This window comes from Hyperolius riggenbachi, chromosome 4 (genome assembly GCF_040937935.1).
Source record: "Hyperolius riggenbachi isolate aHypRig1 chromosome 4, aHypRig1.pri, whole genome shotgun sequence".
In the NCBI taxonomy this organism is placed as follows: Eukaryota; Metazoa; Chordata; class Amphibia; order Anura; family Hyperoliidae; genus Hyperolius; species Hyperolius riggenbachi.
In genome coordinates, this window is record NC_090649.1 from 336,377,783 (window position 1) to 336,396,910 (window position 19,128).

The 19,128-nt window shown below is 40.2% G+C and overlaps 1 protein-coding gene across 4 annotated transcripts in view; it reads right to left on the reverse strand.

Annotated features, from left to right (window-relative positions):
- The window catches only part of ARID1B (AT-rich interaction domain 1B), a 703,333-nt gene that overhangs the window by 45,460 nt on the left and 638,745 nt on the right, over window positions 1–19,128 (reverse strand). For all 4 annotated transcript variants that reach the window (XM_068231874.1, XM_068231873.1, XM_068231875.1 and 1 more), the window contains 2 exons: window positions 12,413–12,622; window positions 7,666–7,870 (listed from right to left, as the gene is read on the reverse strand). In XM_068231874.1, the coding sequence (XP_068087975.1) occupies window positions 7,666–7,870; window positions 12,413–12,622 (415 nt within the window). The remainder of the gene's footprint in view (window positions 1–7,665; window positions 7,871–12,412; window positions 12,623–19,128) is intronic.

The window sequence follows — 19,128 nt, forward strand, 5'->3', positions numbered from 1 at the left end:
CACTGATGACAGCCAAATAGCCAGAACAATGTTGGTCAGCATATGGCGTATTGGTAACTTTTTATTTCACAACAAAAATATCATGTGATATAGCAAGGCAGAAGAGGTGAAACCATAAATAATAGGGCTCCCTAGCAAAATTCAAGCAAGCCCCCCCCTCCCCCCAAGATATAAGTGTTCAGATTATTATTTAGTGTTTATATAGCGCTGCCATCTTCCGCAACACTGAACAGAGTATATTGACTTGTCATTGAACTGCCGGTCAGAGGGGCTCACAATCTAATCCCTACCATAGTCATATGTCTATGTATGTCTCGTGTAGTGTATGTATTGTAGTCTTGGGCCAATTTAGGGGTAAGCCAATTAACTTATCTGTATGTTTTTGGGATGTTCTGCAGAGTTCCCTACCACCTGCTCTGGAGAGTGGCCCCTATAGAGGGAAGATGGAGGATAGGAAGTGGTCCCCACAGCCCTAGGCCTTCCTGCTGTTGCAAGGGCTGCTCCACTTACAGTTATGCCTCTGTAAGACAGTACAGTAAAGGTGACCATAAACTGGCAGATGGCTACCCAATATTACCAATAGATCCCTCTCTGACTGAAATCTGATCAGAGACTGATCTATTACCACCACCCACTGCAATAGATTTTTAATATAGTTACATAGTAACTATATTAAAAATCTATTGCAGTGGGTGGTGGTAATAGATCAGTCTCTGATCAGATTTCAGTCAGAGAGGGATCTATTGGTAATATTGGGTAGCCATCTGCCAGTGTATGGTCACCTTTACTGTATAATATAATAATATACTTCCGTTCAAAATCTTTTGAACCACCTCCCTCACAGTGCAAGGCTGACTGACAGGTTCCCCAGGTCTCCCTTCATCTAGTGCTCCCCTGGGGCTTTGCAGATTGTTGGTAGCAGAGCAAGTACACCAGCACACTCCTTCATGTAGACTATCTCCATCCTCGCTGGTCACCTGACTCATGACCAGACAGTATGCACATATTCATAAAACATACATAATGCTAGGTCAGGGGGAAGCTGACGGGGTTGGAGAGAAGACACCGGAAGGAGTGCGTCGGCAGACAGGTGACTGTGCACTCCGCTGTCAACATACTTTTTTCCACCTGCACTGTGACAGTTTACATGGTGTGTTCAATAAAAACATGGAAACATTTAATTATTTGTGTGGTATCAGTTTAAGCAGACTGTGATTGTCTATTATTGTGAGTGACTTAGATGAAGATTAAATCACATTTTATGACCGATTTGTGCAGAAATCCATGTACTGTATATACTCGCAAGCAAGCCAACCCGCATATAAGCCGACCCCCCAACTTTTACCTGAAAAAACTGGAAAAAATGTTTGACCCTCATATAAGCCGTGGGTAGGAAATGCTGGCCGCGTGATCCCCCCAGTGTGTCCCAGTATAGCTAGTATAGTGCCTAGTTTAGCTAGTATAGTGCCCAGAATGGGTAGGTAGTGCCCTAGTATAGCTAGTATAGTGCCCAGTATAGTGCCCAGTATGAGTAGGTAGTTCCCCAGTATAGCTAGTATAGTGCTCAGTATAGCTAGTATAGTGCCCAGTATAGCTAGTAAAGTGCACAGTATAGCTAGTAAAGTGCCCAGTATAGCTAGTATAGTGCCCCAGTATAGCTAGTATAGTGCCCAGTATAGCTAGTATAGTGCCCCAGTATAGCTAGTATAGTGCCCCAGTGTGCCCCAGTATAGCTAGTATAGTGCCCAGTATGGGTAGGTAGTGCCCCAGTATAGCTAGTATAGTGCCCAGTATGGGTAGGTAGTGCCCCAGTTTAGCTAGTATAGTGCCCAGTATAGGTAGGTAGTGCCCTGTATAGCTAGTATAGTGCCCAGTATAACTAGTATAGTGTCCAGTATAGGTAGGTAGTGCCCAGTATAGTGCCCTAGTATAGTGCCCAGTATAGCGCCCAGTATAGGTAGGTAGTGCCCAGTATAGTGCCCCAGTATAGCTAGTACAGTGCCCAGTATAGGTAGTGCCCCCTCCTCTCCCCCGCCCCGCGGTCGCCGCTATTACCTGAGCTGGCGCCGCATCTTCTATTATTCCCCTCTCCGCTCATAAAGTAATTAACTCACAGCAGCGCGCCCCACGGGGCTGCTGTGTGATGACAAGGCAGGAAGCCATAGAGAGAGAGAGCGGTTCCCATAGCTGCAGGAAGCCGCTCTCTCTCTATGGCTTCCTGCCTCGTCATCACACAGCAGCCGCCGTGGGGCGCGCTGCTGTGAGTGAATTACTATACGAGCGGAGAGGGGAATGATAGAAGATGCGGTGCCAGCTCAGGTGATAGCGGCGGCTGCGGGCCGGGGGGACAGGTGACTCGCAAGCAAGCCGACCCCCCAACTTTTGACCCCCTTTTTGGGGGTCAAAAATTCGGCTTGCTTGCAAGTATATACGGTAGGTAGAAAAAAAACAAAGTTTTGTAAAAAGAATACCTTTTTGTTCTGTACCTAGCACAGTGCAGAAATTTTGTTTTGCAGAAATCCATATAATTCCAAAGGATTCACATACTGTTTCATGCTACTGTATATATATATATATATATATATATATATATATATATATATATATATATATATATATCGAAGCATCCTGGGCCTCCATAACACCTGAACAGTGCCACAGGCTGATTGCCTCCATGCCTCGCCGCATTGAAGCAGTCATTTCTGCAAAAGGATTCCCAACCAAGTATTGAGTGCATAACTGAACATAATTATTTGAAGGATGACTTTTTTTGTTTTAAAAACACTTTTCTTTTATTGGTCAGATGAAATATGCTAATTTTTTGAGATAGGAAATTTGGGTTTTCATGAGCTATATGCCAAAATCATCAATAAGAAAAACAATAAAATGCTTGAACTACTTCAGTTGTGTGCAATGAATCTAAAATATATAAAAGTCTAATATTTATCAGTACATTACAGAAAATAGTGAACTTTATCACAATATGCAAATTTTTTGAGAAGATCCTGTATGTATGTATATATATATATATATATATATATATATATATATATATTTATAATTTTTATTTTATTTTATTAAAGCATACAATAAGATGGTTTTGCACTATGACAATAATACTTCAAAATTACTATATAAACAGGTTACTATATTTTACACAGAATTCAAAATATTAAATAAATAAAATTAGAAATGGAGAACATACTCTGCTATATTACTTAGCTAATAACTTGTTTAATTGGACATGGAGCCCATTATCTTAGAAATGTTATGGGAGTAGTTATTCCTGAAGTCATTACATAAGGATATTGGTTAGTACAACAGTGTCCTTGAAATGAAATGGTCAGTCATTGTGCCCACATGACCCAGCCTGTTTTTGAACATATGAAAAGTTGCAGGAGAAAAATAAAACAGTAAGTTATTCCTAGATATATGGGTGATACACAGAAGGCAAAAACTTTTGAAAAAATACCATTACGCAATCTCTACTTGTAAACAAGGAGCACTATGCGTGCATTCTTCCCACTTTGTAAAATGCACGCTCCCTTCACACCTTCAGCCATGCTTCCATCACATTTCTGTTAAGGCACCCCATAACATTATCCTTTTTACATCACTCTGGTTCTTTCGTCCATCACTAATATTCCTTTACGGATAATAGCATTTTAAAATAATTTAAATGTTGAAAATAAAATGTATCACAGTGTAACCACAATAAGTAACAATAACTAAGCTGTAATGTAGTTCCTGTAATCACATACTGTATGTGTACCTTAGCATCGTCAGATACAAGACTTTCTTTGAAAGACCAAAAACATCTAGATCAAACTGATCAAATCTCATACAAACTTAGTTTGATAAAAATCCTAATAAGTGATTTGTCTCTCCTAGCAAAGAAAGTAGAATCTTTTATCACAGTAATTCATTCTGCCACAGAAAAAAACAAACATTAGTCTTGTACACACAGTCAATTACTGTAGCCCTTTAAGTGAACCTTAAAGGGGAACTGAAGAGAGAGGTATATGGAGGCTGCCATGTTTATTTCCTTTTAAGCAATACCAGTTGCCTGGCAGCCCTGCTGATCCTCTGTCTTTAATACTATAAGCCATAGCCCCTGAACAAGCATGTAGCAGATCAGGTGTTTTAGACTTTAATGTCAGAGCTGACAAGACTAGCTGCATGCTTGTTTCTGGTGTTATTCAGATACTACTGCAGAGAAATAGACCAGCAGGGCTGCCAGGCAACTGGTATTGATTAAAAGGAAATAAATATGACAGCCTCCGTATACCTCTTACTTCAGTTCCCCTTTAACTGAGAGGGATATGGATGTTTCCTTTTAAACAATACCAGTTGCTTGGCACTCCTGATGATCTCTTTTGCTGCAGTGGTGGCTGAATCACACACCTGAAACAAGCATGCAGCTAATCCAGTCTGACTTCAGTCAGAGCACCTGATCTGCATGCTTGTTCAGGGGCTGTGGCTAAAAGTATTAGAGACACAGGCCCATATGCAATTCACTTTTCCTACTTAGTTTTCTCCAAGTTGACATTTTTAAACTTGTCAATAAAATGTCTTTTAAGCCACCATAAAGCAAGAAAATGCTCAAAATAATTTTGATTGTACCTTTTCAACTTCTTTCGGGTACATTTTTAGTTAAAAAGTGCTGGAAAATTATTTTAAATTGAAAATGAAAAATTATCTTCTAGGAGAAAACTCAGGTGAAAAAGTGAATTGCATATGGCCCACAGAATCAGCAGGGGAGTCAGGCAACTGGTATTCTTTTTAAAGGACAAATCCATATCCTTCTCAGTTTAGGTTTCCTTTAACAATCTTTGTAGGCATGCTGTTTGGTTTTAGTTGAGCAGTGTGTGCTGCTTAACTACCTGCGGAGCGGCGCAGTTTAAATCTATGGCGGGCGGGTGGCGCTGCAGTTCTGACCGGACGTAAACTCTACGTCCCATTCACTGCGCTCCCCCGCCCTTCCCCGCCGCTGTCGCCGCTCTGTCCTCGCCGCAATTTGCTGCCCTGCCGCCTCTATAACGGCAGAGCACTGTGAGCCGGGCAGGAGCCGTTTTCATTGGCTCCTGGCCCTGTCATTCCTGTAAGCCGTTCCCATTGGCTTACATTGAGTGACAAGGTCAGGAGCCAATGAAAGCGGCTCCTGACCAGCGCACAGCGCTCTGCCGTCATAGCGATGGCAGAAAGAGGAGCCTGCGGCGGGGACAGAGCGACGTGACCGGCGGGAGCGGCGGATTTTAGCGGCGATTCGTCGGGAAGCGGTGGTTTACTGTACCAGCACCCTCTGGTCCTTAAAGGGGGCAGAGGGTGCTGGTACTGAAGTGGTTAATGTAGAGGGGAGAAGGGATCACGGTGGCATAGGAATGAGTAGCACCCCATGGCGTAAGAAGTTAATGGGCTCTTTTAGCAATCTACCATGATTCTTAGCTGAGTGCAGAATGGTTGTCTAAGCCAAGGATTATCTAGTATATGTATGCTGCTTAAATACACCAAATGCAAAAGAAGTCGAGAATGAAAGATAAATTATAGTCAAAAATATTATAATGATGACTGATAGAGATGGTCAATGAGGTGCTAGAACTTTGAGTTGGTGCAAATAATATGTATTACTGATATTTTACAATCGTCATTTGCACTGTAACAGTAGAATATCAGTAAATTTGCCAATATTCTACTATTGCCTTTTCTGGATAGGCGTTGGGAATGTTAGTGATATTTGTTCACCACAGAGCTTACAGACAGAATTAGCAAACAGCATCTCAGAGGCGGCAAATGCCTTCTATATACACACATATCTTACCTTTCCCCAGTGTTCAACAGTGTCAAATACCAGGAAATATGACTTTTGTATGAAGACCTGACATCTACTTGGCATTTTTATTTTCCACTTGATTTTTTACAATGTGAGTATTACCTTGCTGGTTACCACACAATGAAGCAATAGTGTAATGATACAAATTCATCATATAGAGGGATTCAAGACTTACAAAAGAAACCATGCCTTAATAACATGGCAGAGCTATGTTAACCTATTTTAGTTCCTGGACGTAGAAACTACATCCAGGAACCATCCGCGCTCCCGCGGCTGATCGCGCGCGTGCACGTGTGCTCCCGGCCCGCAGTTCGTTAGCCATGCAATCAGTGAATCGGGCTATGGTGCCCGATCACTGATTCCTCTCCCCCGCTGAAAAAGCGACAGATTCTATTGGAAGCTGCGCTTTTTCTGGCTGTTTCCTCCCCCATGCGTCTCTCTAAGCGTATGTTACGCTTAGAGTGACGTCATGTAAACAAACTCATGGCCGCCATCTTGTGGCCAAAAAGTAAAAACTACAACTAAAAGTAAAAAAAATAAAATTCAAGACACATTTACATTATAAAACTATTGTTTCCATCCCACCCTCCCAAAAATACCCAAATACAATGTTTAATATAAAAAAAAAACAAAAAACATTACAATAAAAAAAACATGTAAATATTTACCTAAGGGTCTAAACTTTTTAAATATCAATGTAAAGATGAAATATTTCTATATATTTTTTATCTTAAACTTGTAAATAGTGATAGATGCAAAACGGAAAAAAATGCACCTTTATTTCCAAACATTGTGATAGGGACATAATTTTAACGGTGTAATAACCGGGACATATGGGCAAATACAATACGTGAGTTTTAATTATGGAGGCATGTATTATTTTAAGACTATAATGGCTGAAAACTGAGAAATAATGAATTTTTTCCGTTTTTTTCTTATTCTTCCTGTTAAAATGCATTTACAGTAAAGTGGTTCTTAGCAAAATGTACCCACCAAAGAAAGCCTAATTGGTGGCGGAAAAAACAAGATATAGATCAGTTCATTGTGATAAGTAGAGATAAAGTTATAGGCTAATGAATGGGAGGTGAACATTTCTCAAGTGAAAACGACAGAACTCGAATGGGTTAAACAGGCCATACTCTATACAAATGCTCTGTAGATCGACATTACAATATCACCAAGACCTGCCATTGCACTTCTTGTAATGTTAATCTTAATGTTGATCATGGCGCTGATTGAAAATACATTTTTCTGCCCAATTAGACGTGTTTGTCTGTTGAATTGTCTTATAGGCCAAAAAGATTGTATAGTGTATGGCTAGTTTTAATCACATATTTGTGAATGGAGCTTAACCTTTTGTTTGCAACAGAGAGGTGAATGAATTGAGGAATTGAGGAATATTTTACTGCACTCCCAAGTTATGTTTTAAAGCTGGTTTAAAGTCAGGGAACCAGTGCCTGGGAATTATTTAGCAAAAAAAAAGCCAAGAGGAAATAGCTATAACTGCAGCATCTTGAGTCCAGCAATTAGCTGAAGAGCTCCACATCTAGCGTGACCTGCCAGTCACCGTTTAATAATAAGTTCAGCATCCATAATTAGATGTTTCAGATCGAACAGGTCTATCATTTTGTAATATTTTTAAAATCTCAAACAAAGGAAAAGATTATGAGGTATAGCTCCGGGTGGCATTGCATTGCTTAATTCCAAATCAATTCAGGAAAAAAGTGTTTTTCACAGCTCAATAGTGCTGATTTCAACCATGAGCATTTATTAATACCACAATGTGACAAAGCTAACAAGATTACAAATCACCAGATGTAATTCTTTAGACTTACCAGGAGATGGCGGTTGGATCTTAGGCTGTTTTTTAGACTCTCCAGGATTAAAGATCTCTGGAGGAGGCTCCTCCCCTCTTTCTATCTTGCATTCAAAGGCAAACAGGTACTGAATATACTGCTTTTTCAGTGAGCTTGCAGCACTGCTAGAAGTACCAACATTAAGATTTGTTGACAACTCTCTCCACTTCTTGTTTTTATTAACCTAGAATAAAAGACGTGCTATAGTTTAACATATATTTCTGATGGAACCGTTAAAATAGGGTAAAATGCATACACTTGTTTTCTTTTCCTTCGTATATTTTTTATGTACCTCTTAATTAATGCTCATTACTCCCACTCAGCAATGCAAAGCCAGCACTTGCAGTTATAAAACCATTAAAGAACCTGCTGATGGCAACATAAAAGGCGTTGGAGGCTTCTGAATGCTGCATCCCCTAATGCTAAACTCATTTTAGCAGGAATGTGCGGCAAAGAGATGGTAATTTGCATCCAGCCAATGCATTAGAGCGTGCTCACAGTCACAATCCATTTTCGATTAAAAAAAAAAAGACTTGCTGCTAAGATCTCATTTAAAAAACAATAAAAATAACAGCAACTGTGTTATTACACAATTTAGTGTAATTGTGGGAGCTGTAATGTGGATAAAAAACATGCTTATTTTCTACTGACTCCAAAAGGGATGAGCCTTGCCAAGCAACACTCATCTTTTCAGTAAGTCTACACAGCATGCATGTCTGCTGGAACTCCAGGGTTAATCCTGGCTGAATGGTTTACAGTAAATGAAGGCCATTTTGTTAGGTGCACATTCACACCTATGTATTTTTCATAAGTATTTTAACACATGGAAAAAGGATGAAATCCATATAAATAAATAAACAGTCTCTTGTGGGTATTATCCAGAGGGGCAGGATAAAATATTCAGTGTACTGGAGCAGGAAAATGTACAAAAACAATCTAAAGGCGTGTATTTTTCTGAGCCTTCAATTGAATCAAACTGAAAATGTGTGAATGGACTCTAGCGGACCCAAAATATTTGTGAAAAGACACCAGTTCTCTTAAATCCATATTTACTGGAAACAATGGACTAATGATGTGTGTGATTGCTGTTCACCTGCTTCTTTTTAATATGCATCATTCTAATAGCTCTAGCTAAATTTATTTTTTTAACCTTTGGGTAGTATAAGGTAAGCTTAAAACTCCTGCATCATTTGTAGTTGAATCAGCATACCATTCAGAAGATTACATATCACTTCCAGTTCAACTATCTCTGGGGCATTAAAATTTTATGGTTGCCATTGATACAGCGATTGTCAAAAAGCTGAAGGAAGAGCAACTGTTCCAGCAGCTTCTCAGGGGTAGAATCCCACTCATGTCACATAGCATCCATAGGACTAGAAGTGCGTACATTCAAAAAAAGGTGTCTGGAAATTTGGGCGCCACATAAAGCTGCCAGAAGAATATTGGTAATGCTACCAATATTCTTCTATCACATTAACTAACTTACCCCTCACACTAACCCTCCCCCTACCTATTTCTAAAGCTGGCCACTAACGGTCCAATTTCTAGCGAAAAATCATTTGAGCGATGAGAAATTCTGATCGGATTGGTTGTAAATAATCTCAATTGATGGGCACAATCGATAATGAACGATCACTGTATATACTCACATACAAGCCGAGTTTTTGACCCCCCAAAAGTGGGTCAAAAGTTGGGGGGTCGGCTTGTATGCGAGTCATGTAGTTCCCCATCGCCCCCGCGCCCCCCCCGGCTGCCGCTGCTATTACCTTAGCCGGCGCCGCTTCTTCTATTCCCCTCTCCTGCTCGCTCCATAATTTACAGCAGCGCTCTTCACGGCTGCTGTCTGTGATGAGGCGGAGAGCGGTTCCCATAGCAACCGCGATACACATCGCCGCTACAGGAAGCCGCGCACTACCTACCTATACTGGGCACCTTACTAGCTATACTGGGCACTATACTAGCTATAGTGGGCACTATACTAACTATACTGAGGCACTTCACTAGCTATACTGGGCACTATACTAGCTATACTGGGGCACTTCACTAGCTATACTGGGCACTATACTAGCTATACTGGGGCACTACCTACCTATACTGGGCACTATACTAGCTATACTGGGGCACTTTACTAGCTATACTGGGCACTATACTAGCTATACTGGGGTACTTCACTAGCTATACTGGGCACTATACTAGCTATACTGGGGCACTTCACTAGCTATACTGGGCACTATACTAGCTATACTGGGGCACTTTACTAGCTATACTGGGCACTATACTAGCTATACTGGGGCACTTCACTAGCTATACTGGGCACTATACTAGTTATACTGGGCACTATACTAGCTATACTGGGGCACTACCTACCCATACTGGGCACTTTACTAGCTATACTGGGCACTATACTAGCTATACTGGGCACTATACTACCTATACTGGGCACTATACTAGCTATACTAGGGCACTACCTACCCATACTGGGCACTATACTAGCTATACTGGGGCACTAACTACCCATACTGGGCACTTTACTAGCTATACTGGGACACACTAGGGAAATAACGCAGCCAGCATTTCCTACCCCCGGCTTATATGGGGGTCAATCATTTTTTCCAGTTTTTTAGGTAAAAGTGGGGGGGGGGGGGTCGGCTTATATGCGGGTCGGCTTATATGCGAGTATATATGGTATAAAAACAATCGTCTGATAGAATTTTCGTCAAACCAAAATTAGTATTTTGTTGTTGGTCGTGATAGATAGGAAGCAATGATTGGTTAGTTGATGTCGTAGTGAACGATTTTTCGTCTGATCAGAACGATTTTTCGCTAGAAATTGGACCGTTAGAGGCACCCTTAACACTAGCCTACCCCCTTTCCCTATTCCTAATACTAATGCCCACCTTTCCTACCTACACCTAACACTAAGATTTAAGGGACATGAGGTTTGGCTGCATAATGGCTGAACCCCAGGCACCCGATCGCTTACGCTTGCCAATATATGGAGTTCAGCTACACCTTGGCATGATTTGATTGGTCAAGTGTCATAAATCTGCATGTAGAATTTGTATGAACGCAAAAAGATCTGCATCTTCCTAACGCACACCAACTTTTGCTTTTCCCCCCAGAGAGGAGTGATCAGGTGGGAAATGAAATCAACCTACCTTGATTCAGCTTTTTCCGAGACAGCACACAAGCTGTGTGCTAGGCTGCAAAAGCTATTACAAGATATTTTTGGTGAGGAGAAACGCCAAATACCAATTCCCCATCTTTTTATCCTTATCTTTGTATTATACACATTATTTAACTATACCACACCATCAAATATGATTACAGTAAATAATCATCATCACTGTAATTTTAAACTTATTTAGTATGAATAGTGCTTCTCTGTAACGCCTACAGAGTTTTCTAACAATTTTCACAAGAAAATCCCTACCATAGTCCCTATCATAGTCACGGGACAAATGTGAGGAACCCAATTCACTTACGGTATGTTTTTGAAAATGGGAGGAAACAGTAGTGCTTGGAGGAAACACATGCATTTGGTGAGAACATTTTCCCTACATATAGTGCTCAGGCCCAAATTTAAAATTATGAACAAGTAATAAACTTATAAATAAAGTTAGAGTGAAATAGCTCCCTAGCAGTAACAATTAGAATATATATTATTCTGGCCTGATTTTAGTGCAATGCTTGTATTTTGCTCTTTTGGTTGCTTAACCACTTCGCATCCAGACTTTGTTTCCCACTAATGGACCAGAGCCGTTTTGACAGTTTAGCTATGTCCTTATTTAATCAGAAATTACTTTATCCCTACTTATGACACAGAAATGAAATATATATTGTTTTTTTCAAGGCAAACTAGGCTTTCATCGTATGCCATTTTTTCCCTCAAACAATCTTGTTTTCTATGAATTGTAATGGGAAAACAAGGAAAAAAAATAGAAAAAACACATTAATTCTCAGTTTTACCAATTCTAGTTTAAAAATAAAAAGTGCTACTGTAGATAAAAAACACAAAGTTTGTTTGGCTATTCTTACCGCTTATCACAAAACTTACATTATGTTCCTGTCACAATTTATGGTGAAGATATTTGATTCTGAAATAATGCTACAGAGTGTATTTTTCACTATGAACTGAGAAAATAAAAGTATTTTTAATGGTAAAAATCAATCTCATTAGCTAAGGAAACATATATTCCCGTTCACCAATTAGTGCTGCATCAGATAGAGCCAGAAAAGTGCACAGGAGCAAGCCCAATCCTGCACAGCACTGCTTCTTCTACAAGACGTATATCTACTGACTCGTGGCTTAGATGAAGTCACAGAGGACATAGGTATACTGTAGTGGTTGATAAAGTGGTTAATGAATAGGTTGGTAAATGTAATTGAAGGATAAATACTACTACTACTACTACTATTCTACAATGTTTGCAAGTAGACATGAATAATAGACTAGTATTACATTTACATTAGGGAACAAGAAGTTTTGAATGGCTAACACAGTACAATACTCTACTGCTACTTCTAGGGAACAAATGGCTGACAATTTCTAGCAGTGCCCATGGTATATCCTGTGATCAGGCTATGCAAGGTTTGCATACAATTGTTGATAATAAGGCCTAAGTATGAGAGTAATCTTAACCCCTCAAATCCACACTTATTTAATTGTTTTAATCGAATATCTAGCTTATGTAAAAATAATATAAAACATCAATTTTCATGTTACCTGAGCCAGGCCTCCAATCTCTTTGACACAGAAGTAAAGCCTGACCAAGTCTAAAGGCTTTCTTCCAACAGCAGGCAATGTTGCAACGGGTGTTCCTCTGTCTTCCATAAAAGTCAAATACCGGTCTACCCACATCTTGCGCTCAGGCTCACCTCCCAATTCATACAACTTAGTGATCTTTTCTCCCGTGGAAGTAGATGAATTGGCTTTCTGCATTTTGTAGAAAGAGGGTGACAAACATTAGCACAACTATTTCCTTCATCAATATACATATAGATGTCTAACCTGCAATTATTCAGATATAGGGTTAGCATGGTTAATACAAAACAGTGAGATTGTCCAGTAAACCTACTTATATAATTACAGTTGCAATAAGACATGTAGACCCAAATCATTTTTCTGGATTGGTGTATGAATGGTTCCTATAGTGATGTAAACGTTATTAAATCATAAAAATAAACACATTTACCAATATACTTAACTTCACGAAACGTTTCTAAGATTGGTAAAAACTAACAAGGTCACAGGAGGAAAATAACCACAAAAAAAGCTTTAGTCTGATACTGGACTTATCTGTCCCATATTAAAAAAGTATCCATGGTATTGACATATTGAATGTTTTCAATGTCATACTTAAAGGGATACTTAAGTAAAAAATAAAAAATGATTTTTACTCACCTGGGGCATCCCTCAGCCCCCTGAAGCTGTATGATGCCCTCGCAGCCTCACTCCGATCCTCCTGTCCCCACCGGCGGCTACTACAGGGTTCGGCGACAGCCGCCGACAGGCTGGGAACGTGAGTGATTCTCCGCGTTCCCAGCCGCTATATCACCCTCTATGCTGCTATAGCGTATAACATATACGCTATAGCAGCATAGAGGGTGATATAGCGGCTGGGAACGCGGAGAATCACTCGCGTTCCCAGCCTGTCGGCGGCTGTCGCCGAACCCTGAAGTAGCCGCCGGCAGGGACAGGAGGATCGGAGCGAGGCTGCGAGGGCACCATACAGCTTCAGGGGGCTGAGGGATGCCCCCAGGTGAGTAAAAATCGTTTTTTATTTTTGACTTAAGTATCCCTTTAAAAAGACATCAAACAGATCTATCGCTAACGACAGACCACTGCAAGAGAATACATGGGTTACTGCACATTGATATTCGCCTTACAGCAAAAGCTTAAAGAACACCTAAAGTGAGAGGAGGATGGAGGTTGACATATTTATTTCCTTTTAAACAATGCAGATTGCCTGGCTGTCCTGTTGAACCTCTCTCTGCCTGTAACACTTTTAGCCATAGCATGCCGGTCAGGTGTTTCTGAATGAAGTATGAATGGATTAGCTGCATGCTTGTTTCAGGTGAAAGAGAGAGATCTGCCAGGCACCAGGCATTGTTTAAAAGGAAATAAATATGGCAGCCTCCATATACTTCTCACTTCAGGTGCTCTTTGATGGATATTATCTGTGTAGCACAAGTTACTGTATCTTTCCATTCTTTGGTATCCATAGAGCACACGTGCATGCTTATGTGCATTTTTCAGCAATCAGTATGTAACACTGATATATCACTGGAAAATGCACAAATGTGTGCACGTGTGCTCAGGCCCACAGATTAATAATGCACGAAGGAAATCCCGCTGCACCAATGTTATATGATGAAAAATAGAAAAATCTTTATTCCATATCCAAAATCACAGCATCACAGGATACAGATAAAAGCTCACGTGTATCGGAGCAAAAGTGGCTCCTTAAGGAGCCACTTTTGCTCTGATACACGTGAGCTTTTATCTGTATGCTGTGATTTTGGATATGGAATAAAGATTTTTCTATTTTTCATCATACAACATTGGTGCAGCGGGATTTCCTTTGTGCATTGCTGATTTTGGTCAAGACTCCTTGCTCCCTTTGTTGGGTGAGTGTGAGTGTAGCAGCCTTTCTTTCGAATTAATTCCCACAGAATAATGATGGAATTCATCTTCTGCCCTAATATTTAACTTCATTAGCAAACTGTAAATGATGTTCTCCCTGCCTTGCCTTGTTAAGTTTAGAAAATCTGCCAACAATGGCTGGAGATAGAGCATATTTGTAGATATTGCTAACTTTATTAGACATGTCAGACATTATAGATAGAATATCAGAACTATCTAGTACATTTAGGGTTTAATTCTTTTTTACCCCTCATCTCTGCATGTTTTAGTAGTAATGGATATGTGTATGTTTGCGTGTGCATGGGTGTAACAACAGCCCCTGTGACCCACCACTCCGGGGTAGGTGCAAAGGCCAGCAGAGCTTGAGTACCTTGCTTCCAGCACAGGCATTGAGGACTGGTTCACACTGGGTGCTTTACCGTGAGTTTGCATCCGCAATCGCGATTCAGCAGCCCAAATCTCGCGATTTGCCATGATTCAGCGTGATTTGTGCTTGATTCCCATTCAATAGAAAGAGAATCACAGAGCAATCGCCCCCAAAAACGCTGCATGCAGCGCATTTGCGAATAATCAAAATCGCATCCACTGCAGTGTGAATGTATCCATAGGGATACATTGTAGCAGCACTTTGCTGATCGCCGGCAATCTGCAAAGTGCTGAAAAATCAACCCAATGTGAGCCAGCCATCACATGGAGCTTTGCCAGAGTTTTGAAGAATTTGGTTCAGAGAATTCTGCATGATACACAGCCTAGGACTAGCCTCAGCGGGATAGTTTATGTACCATTATACAGCAATACACTTATAGGAAGTGTTTTTGATAATAAAACCAGGATATTAAACATAACAATGGGTATCCTGGATAATTTACATCATTCTACTATATGTAGTTACAGTTCCTCGTTAAAGAGGACCACCAGAGTGAAAATGAAAATCTGGCAGCCCCCAAGTAAAGGAAAGTTATATTTACCTGAGAAACCTTGTCCCGCAATGCCATCCTGAAGTCCCTGCATCACCAGACTTCCGGTGCCTGGCCCCGCCTCCTCTCTCCCCAGAGAAAAACGGCAAACTATTTACTGTAGTAAATAGCTTGGCGGTTTTCTCTGCGGAGAGAGAGAAGGCGGGGCCAGGAGCCAGAAGTCGGGTGATGCAGGGACTTCGGGATGGCATCGTGGGAGAAGGCTTCTCGAATTGAAAAAAATGAAAAAAATTGTACCATGTCTGGGCACCATTACTGTCATTTACATTGGTTAAATGTCTGGGTGAAGGTGTGCACTGTCTCCAAAATTTCTAGGCAAATGAACACAAAACAACACTGAACAATAATGTGTCTATGGCCCCTTCCGATGTTTAGGGATAGTTGTTCCTATTCGACGCACATTGGCTCTTTCACCAAGAGATTCCACCCATTTGCTGTGTCCTGTCACAAACATTCAATGATATTTTATCATGTTTGTCTAGGCGTCAAGGAGACTGGACTAGTGATGGTCAAGTAGATGCAAATAACTTCACGTTGATGCAAATGTTTGCATATTTAAGCAGCTCGAAAATGAACCAATCGAATTTTACCTCAGCAGGAGTTGATTGTTTCATTTTCAAGCTGCATACATTTGCATCAACTCGAAGTTATTTGCATCTAATTGACCATCACTACACTGTACACAACTTTAGCAAAGCATTAAATCAGTTAACATATGCATTAGGCCTGGGCCCCACTACAGCCCTTTCAGCAGGGATTTATGCTTTCTGTGAATTGCTGCCAATTCCAAAAGCAATTTGCTGCTTGCCGCTCTGCATACAGCATTTTCGTAGCAATTTCATAAGGAATTGGAGGGCCAACCATCACTTTCCCTTAAATCACTCTGGAAATTGTTCTGCTTTCAAGTGGAAAAAGGCTAGCGCTTTTGAGAGCATAAGTGGGTCCCATACCTAGTAGTATTAATTGCTAGGCTGCTGAATAAAGTAAGTGCATACTGGTAAAATGTCTAAGAATCTCCTTCACTCATTAGAACTCAAGAAGCTACGGGCAGCACGGTGGCGTAATGGTTAGCTCTCTCGCCTTGCAGCGCTGGGTCCCTGGTTCGAATCCCAGCCAGGGCACTATCTGCAAAGAGTTTGTATGTTCTCTCCGTGTCTGCGTGGGTTTCCTCCGGGCACTCCGGTTTCCTCCCACATTCCAAAAACATACGGATAAGTTAATTGGCTCCCCCTAAAAATTGGCCCTAGACTACAGTACTTACACTACATAATATAGACATATGGCAATAGTAGGGATTAGATTGTGAGCTCCTTTGAGGGACAGTTAGTGACAAGACAATATATATATACACTGTACAGCGCTGCGTAATATGTCGGCGCTATATAAATACTAAATAATAATAATACTATACTAAAGTGATGAAACATGTCCTAGAAAAGTAAGGCTGAGTTTCCACTTCACACTTGCTTTTTACATGTAAGAATTTGTATGGAAATTTTCACAAAGAAGAAAGAAAATTACAAGAATTATATGCAAAGGTTTATGTACATTTTCATATGCAGCTAGCATACTGGACAATTCCTCCTCCATTGCTTTCTATGTAAAATATATATACGAATTTTCACATTTAACGTGAAGTCATTTGTGATTTACGCAGCACATCATGAGTGAAAATTCACATTACATGGAAACTAGCCCATTGACAATCATTAGCATGCTTTCTAATGCAAATTTTTGTAAACCACTTCAGGACGAGAGCAATTTTCACATATCATCGCTGTTCCCATTCATTCGCTGATAACTTTATTACTACTTATCACACCTAAATGATCTATATATTGTTTTTTTCAGGACAGGTATTTTTAGACTTTTAGTGTGGTGTAATTTTATTTTCTATGAATTTTAAAGGGAAAATAAGGGGAAAAATACACCATTAATCCATTTACATCCATTATAGCTTTATAATAAACAGTGCTAGGTTAAACCCACACATTTTATTTGCTTTTTCATCCTGGTTATTACAACATTTAGATTATGTTCTTAGTACAATGTATGGTGACAATATTGTATTTCTGTTTTTTGATAATGAAAATTGTAACAAAGGCACCAAAACAGGATAAAAGCATTTAAAGAGACCCTGTAACAAAAAAAAGTCCCCTGGGGCTTACTAACCTCGGGAGCATCCCTGTAGCTGCAGGCAATCCAGCGCGGGCTCCCATGAAGTGTCCTGCAAACCTGGCTCGAGAAGCCTGACAAGGCTTGATAGATTTACCTTCCCTGGCTCCAGCGGGGGCGCTGTTGCGTTACTCAGCACGGAGATAGGCGGAAATACCCGATTTCTGTCAGGTCCGCTCTACAAGGGTCCAAGCTTTAAGACACACCAAAATGTATTCTACAACTCATCATGGTTAAAATGCTACAACAAGTGAATCATTTGGCAGACTCAACCTTTAAGGTATCCAGCTGAAACGACTTTATTTTTCTCTAGAAACAAAAAAGTAGCAGTTACAGCGTGGACAATTTGGTTGGTACTGTTACAGCTTATTGAAAAAGTGTTTAATGCCTCCATGAAAAGCAACTGACCTATGTCATTGATATTCTAGTGAGTAACACAAAACAAGTGTAAAAAGAGAAATTGCTAACTCTACAAAGATATTATGAAATTATATTCTGAAATGGTCTGAGCAAATAATTAATATTAATAATAAATAATTGGAGTAGACTGATTTTCAAACTAGCTGCTTTCTTTAGTTAGTATTACCAGAAATAGATGTGGGTAGCACTGTACCTGTAGAAATGTGCAGATGTGCCTTGCCTTGCTGGATTGGTCAGTACTCCAGATCCCCAGAATGCAGACAAAGATCAGAAGCCACATCATCCATAAATAAATAGCTCCTCTATGAATGGTGCACAATCATGTAGCATTTTGGAGCTCGGAATAACATATCCTTTTTAAACCAGTTAACCCGTCTAATAATCATCATTCCGTCCTGTGTTTAAATACACCCTCAAATAATATTCTAAATTAAACACCCTAAATAACTAACATGCACAAATTTGCATCCAGACCTAAACAGATCAAATTGATCAAAGACTGCTGCCACTGCATACACACCAGAAACTTCAGCCAATGTGGATACACATACTAATGAGGTGTGGGCTCATCGAGTCTATACTTTCCTCATTTCTAAGCCCAGTTGTCATGGCTCTACAAGCAACAAGCAGATGATACTCTATGCAGCAATATTCTAAAGACCCACTTTCCCACCCACAGAAATGCAACAGTTATTACCCCCACAAAACCTATGTTACAACCATTACGTACATATAGGATATGCAAAAATAATAATCTGGTTGAACTCAATGGACGTATGTCTTTTTTCAACCAAAATAACTATGTAACTATGTAACAACCCCTGGCTCCTCCCCCCCGCCCTTTAACCAATCAAACAATCTTTACACTGAAATAACAAATGCAGCAGTCATTACTTACAAATAACACGTCAACCTTATATCAAGTGTGACCACCATTCACTCGTGTAGCATATTTCTGCCATTGCCACACCATCAAACATCTGTAGGTCCGATCTGACCACATATATGTGAATTTGTTTTCATATTCTGATGGCTTCTTCCAGGTCATCAGTATATTTTTTTATTAATTCTCTATTTATATACGGTAGTGGTGACATCCTCTGCAGCACTTTAAAGAGTATATGGTCCCGTATCAAAGAGGAACTCATAATCTAATCCCTACCATATTCATATGTCCCTCATAGTCTAAAGGTGCCCATCAATGATACACTCTTAATTGAACCA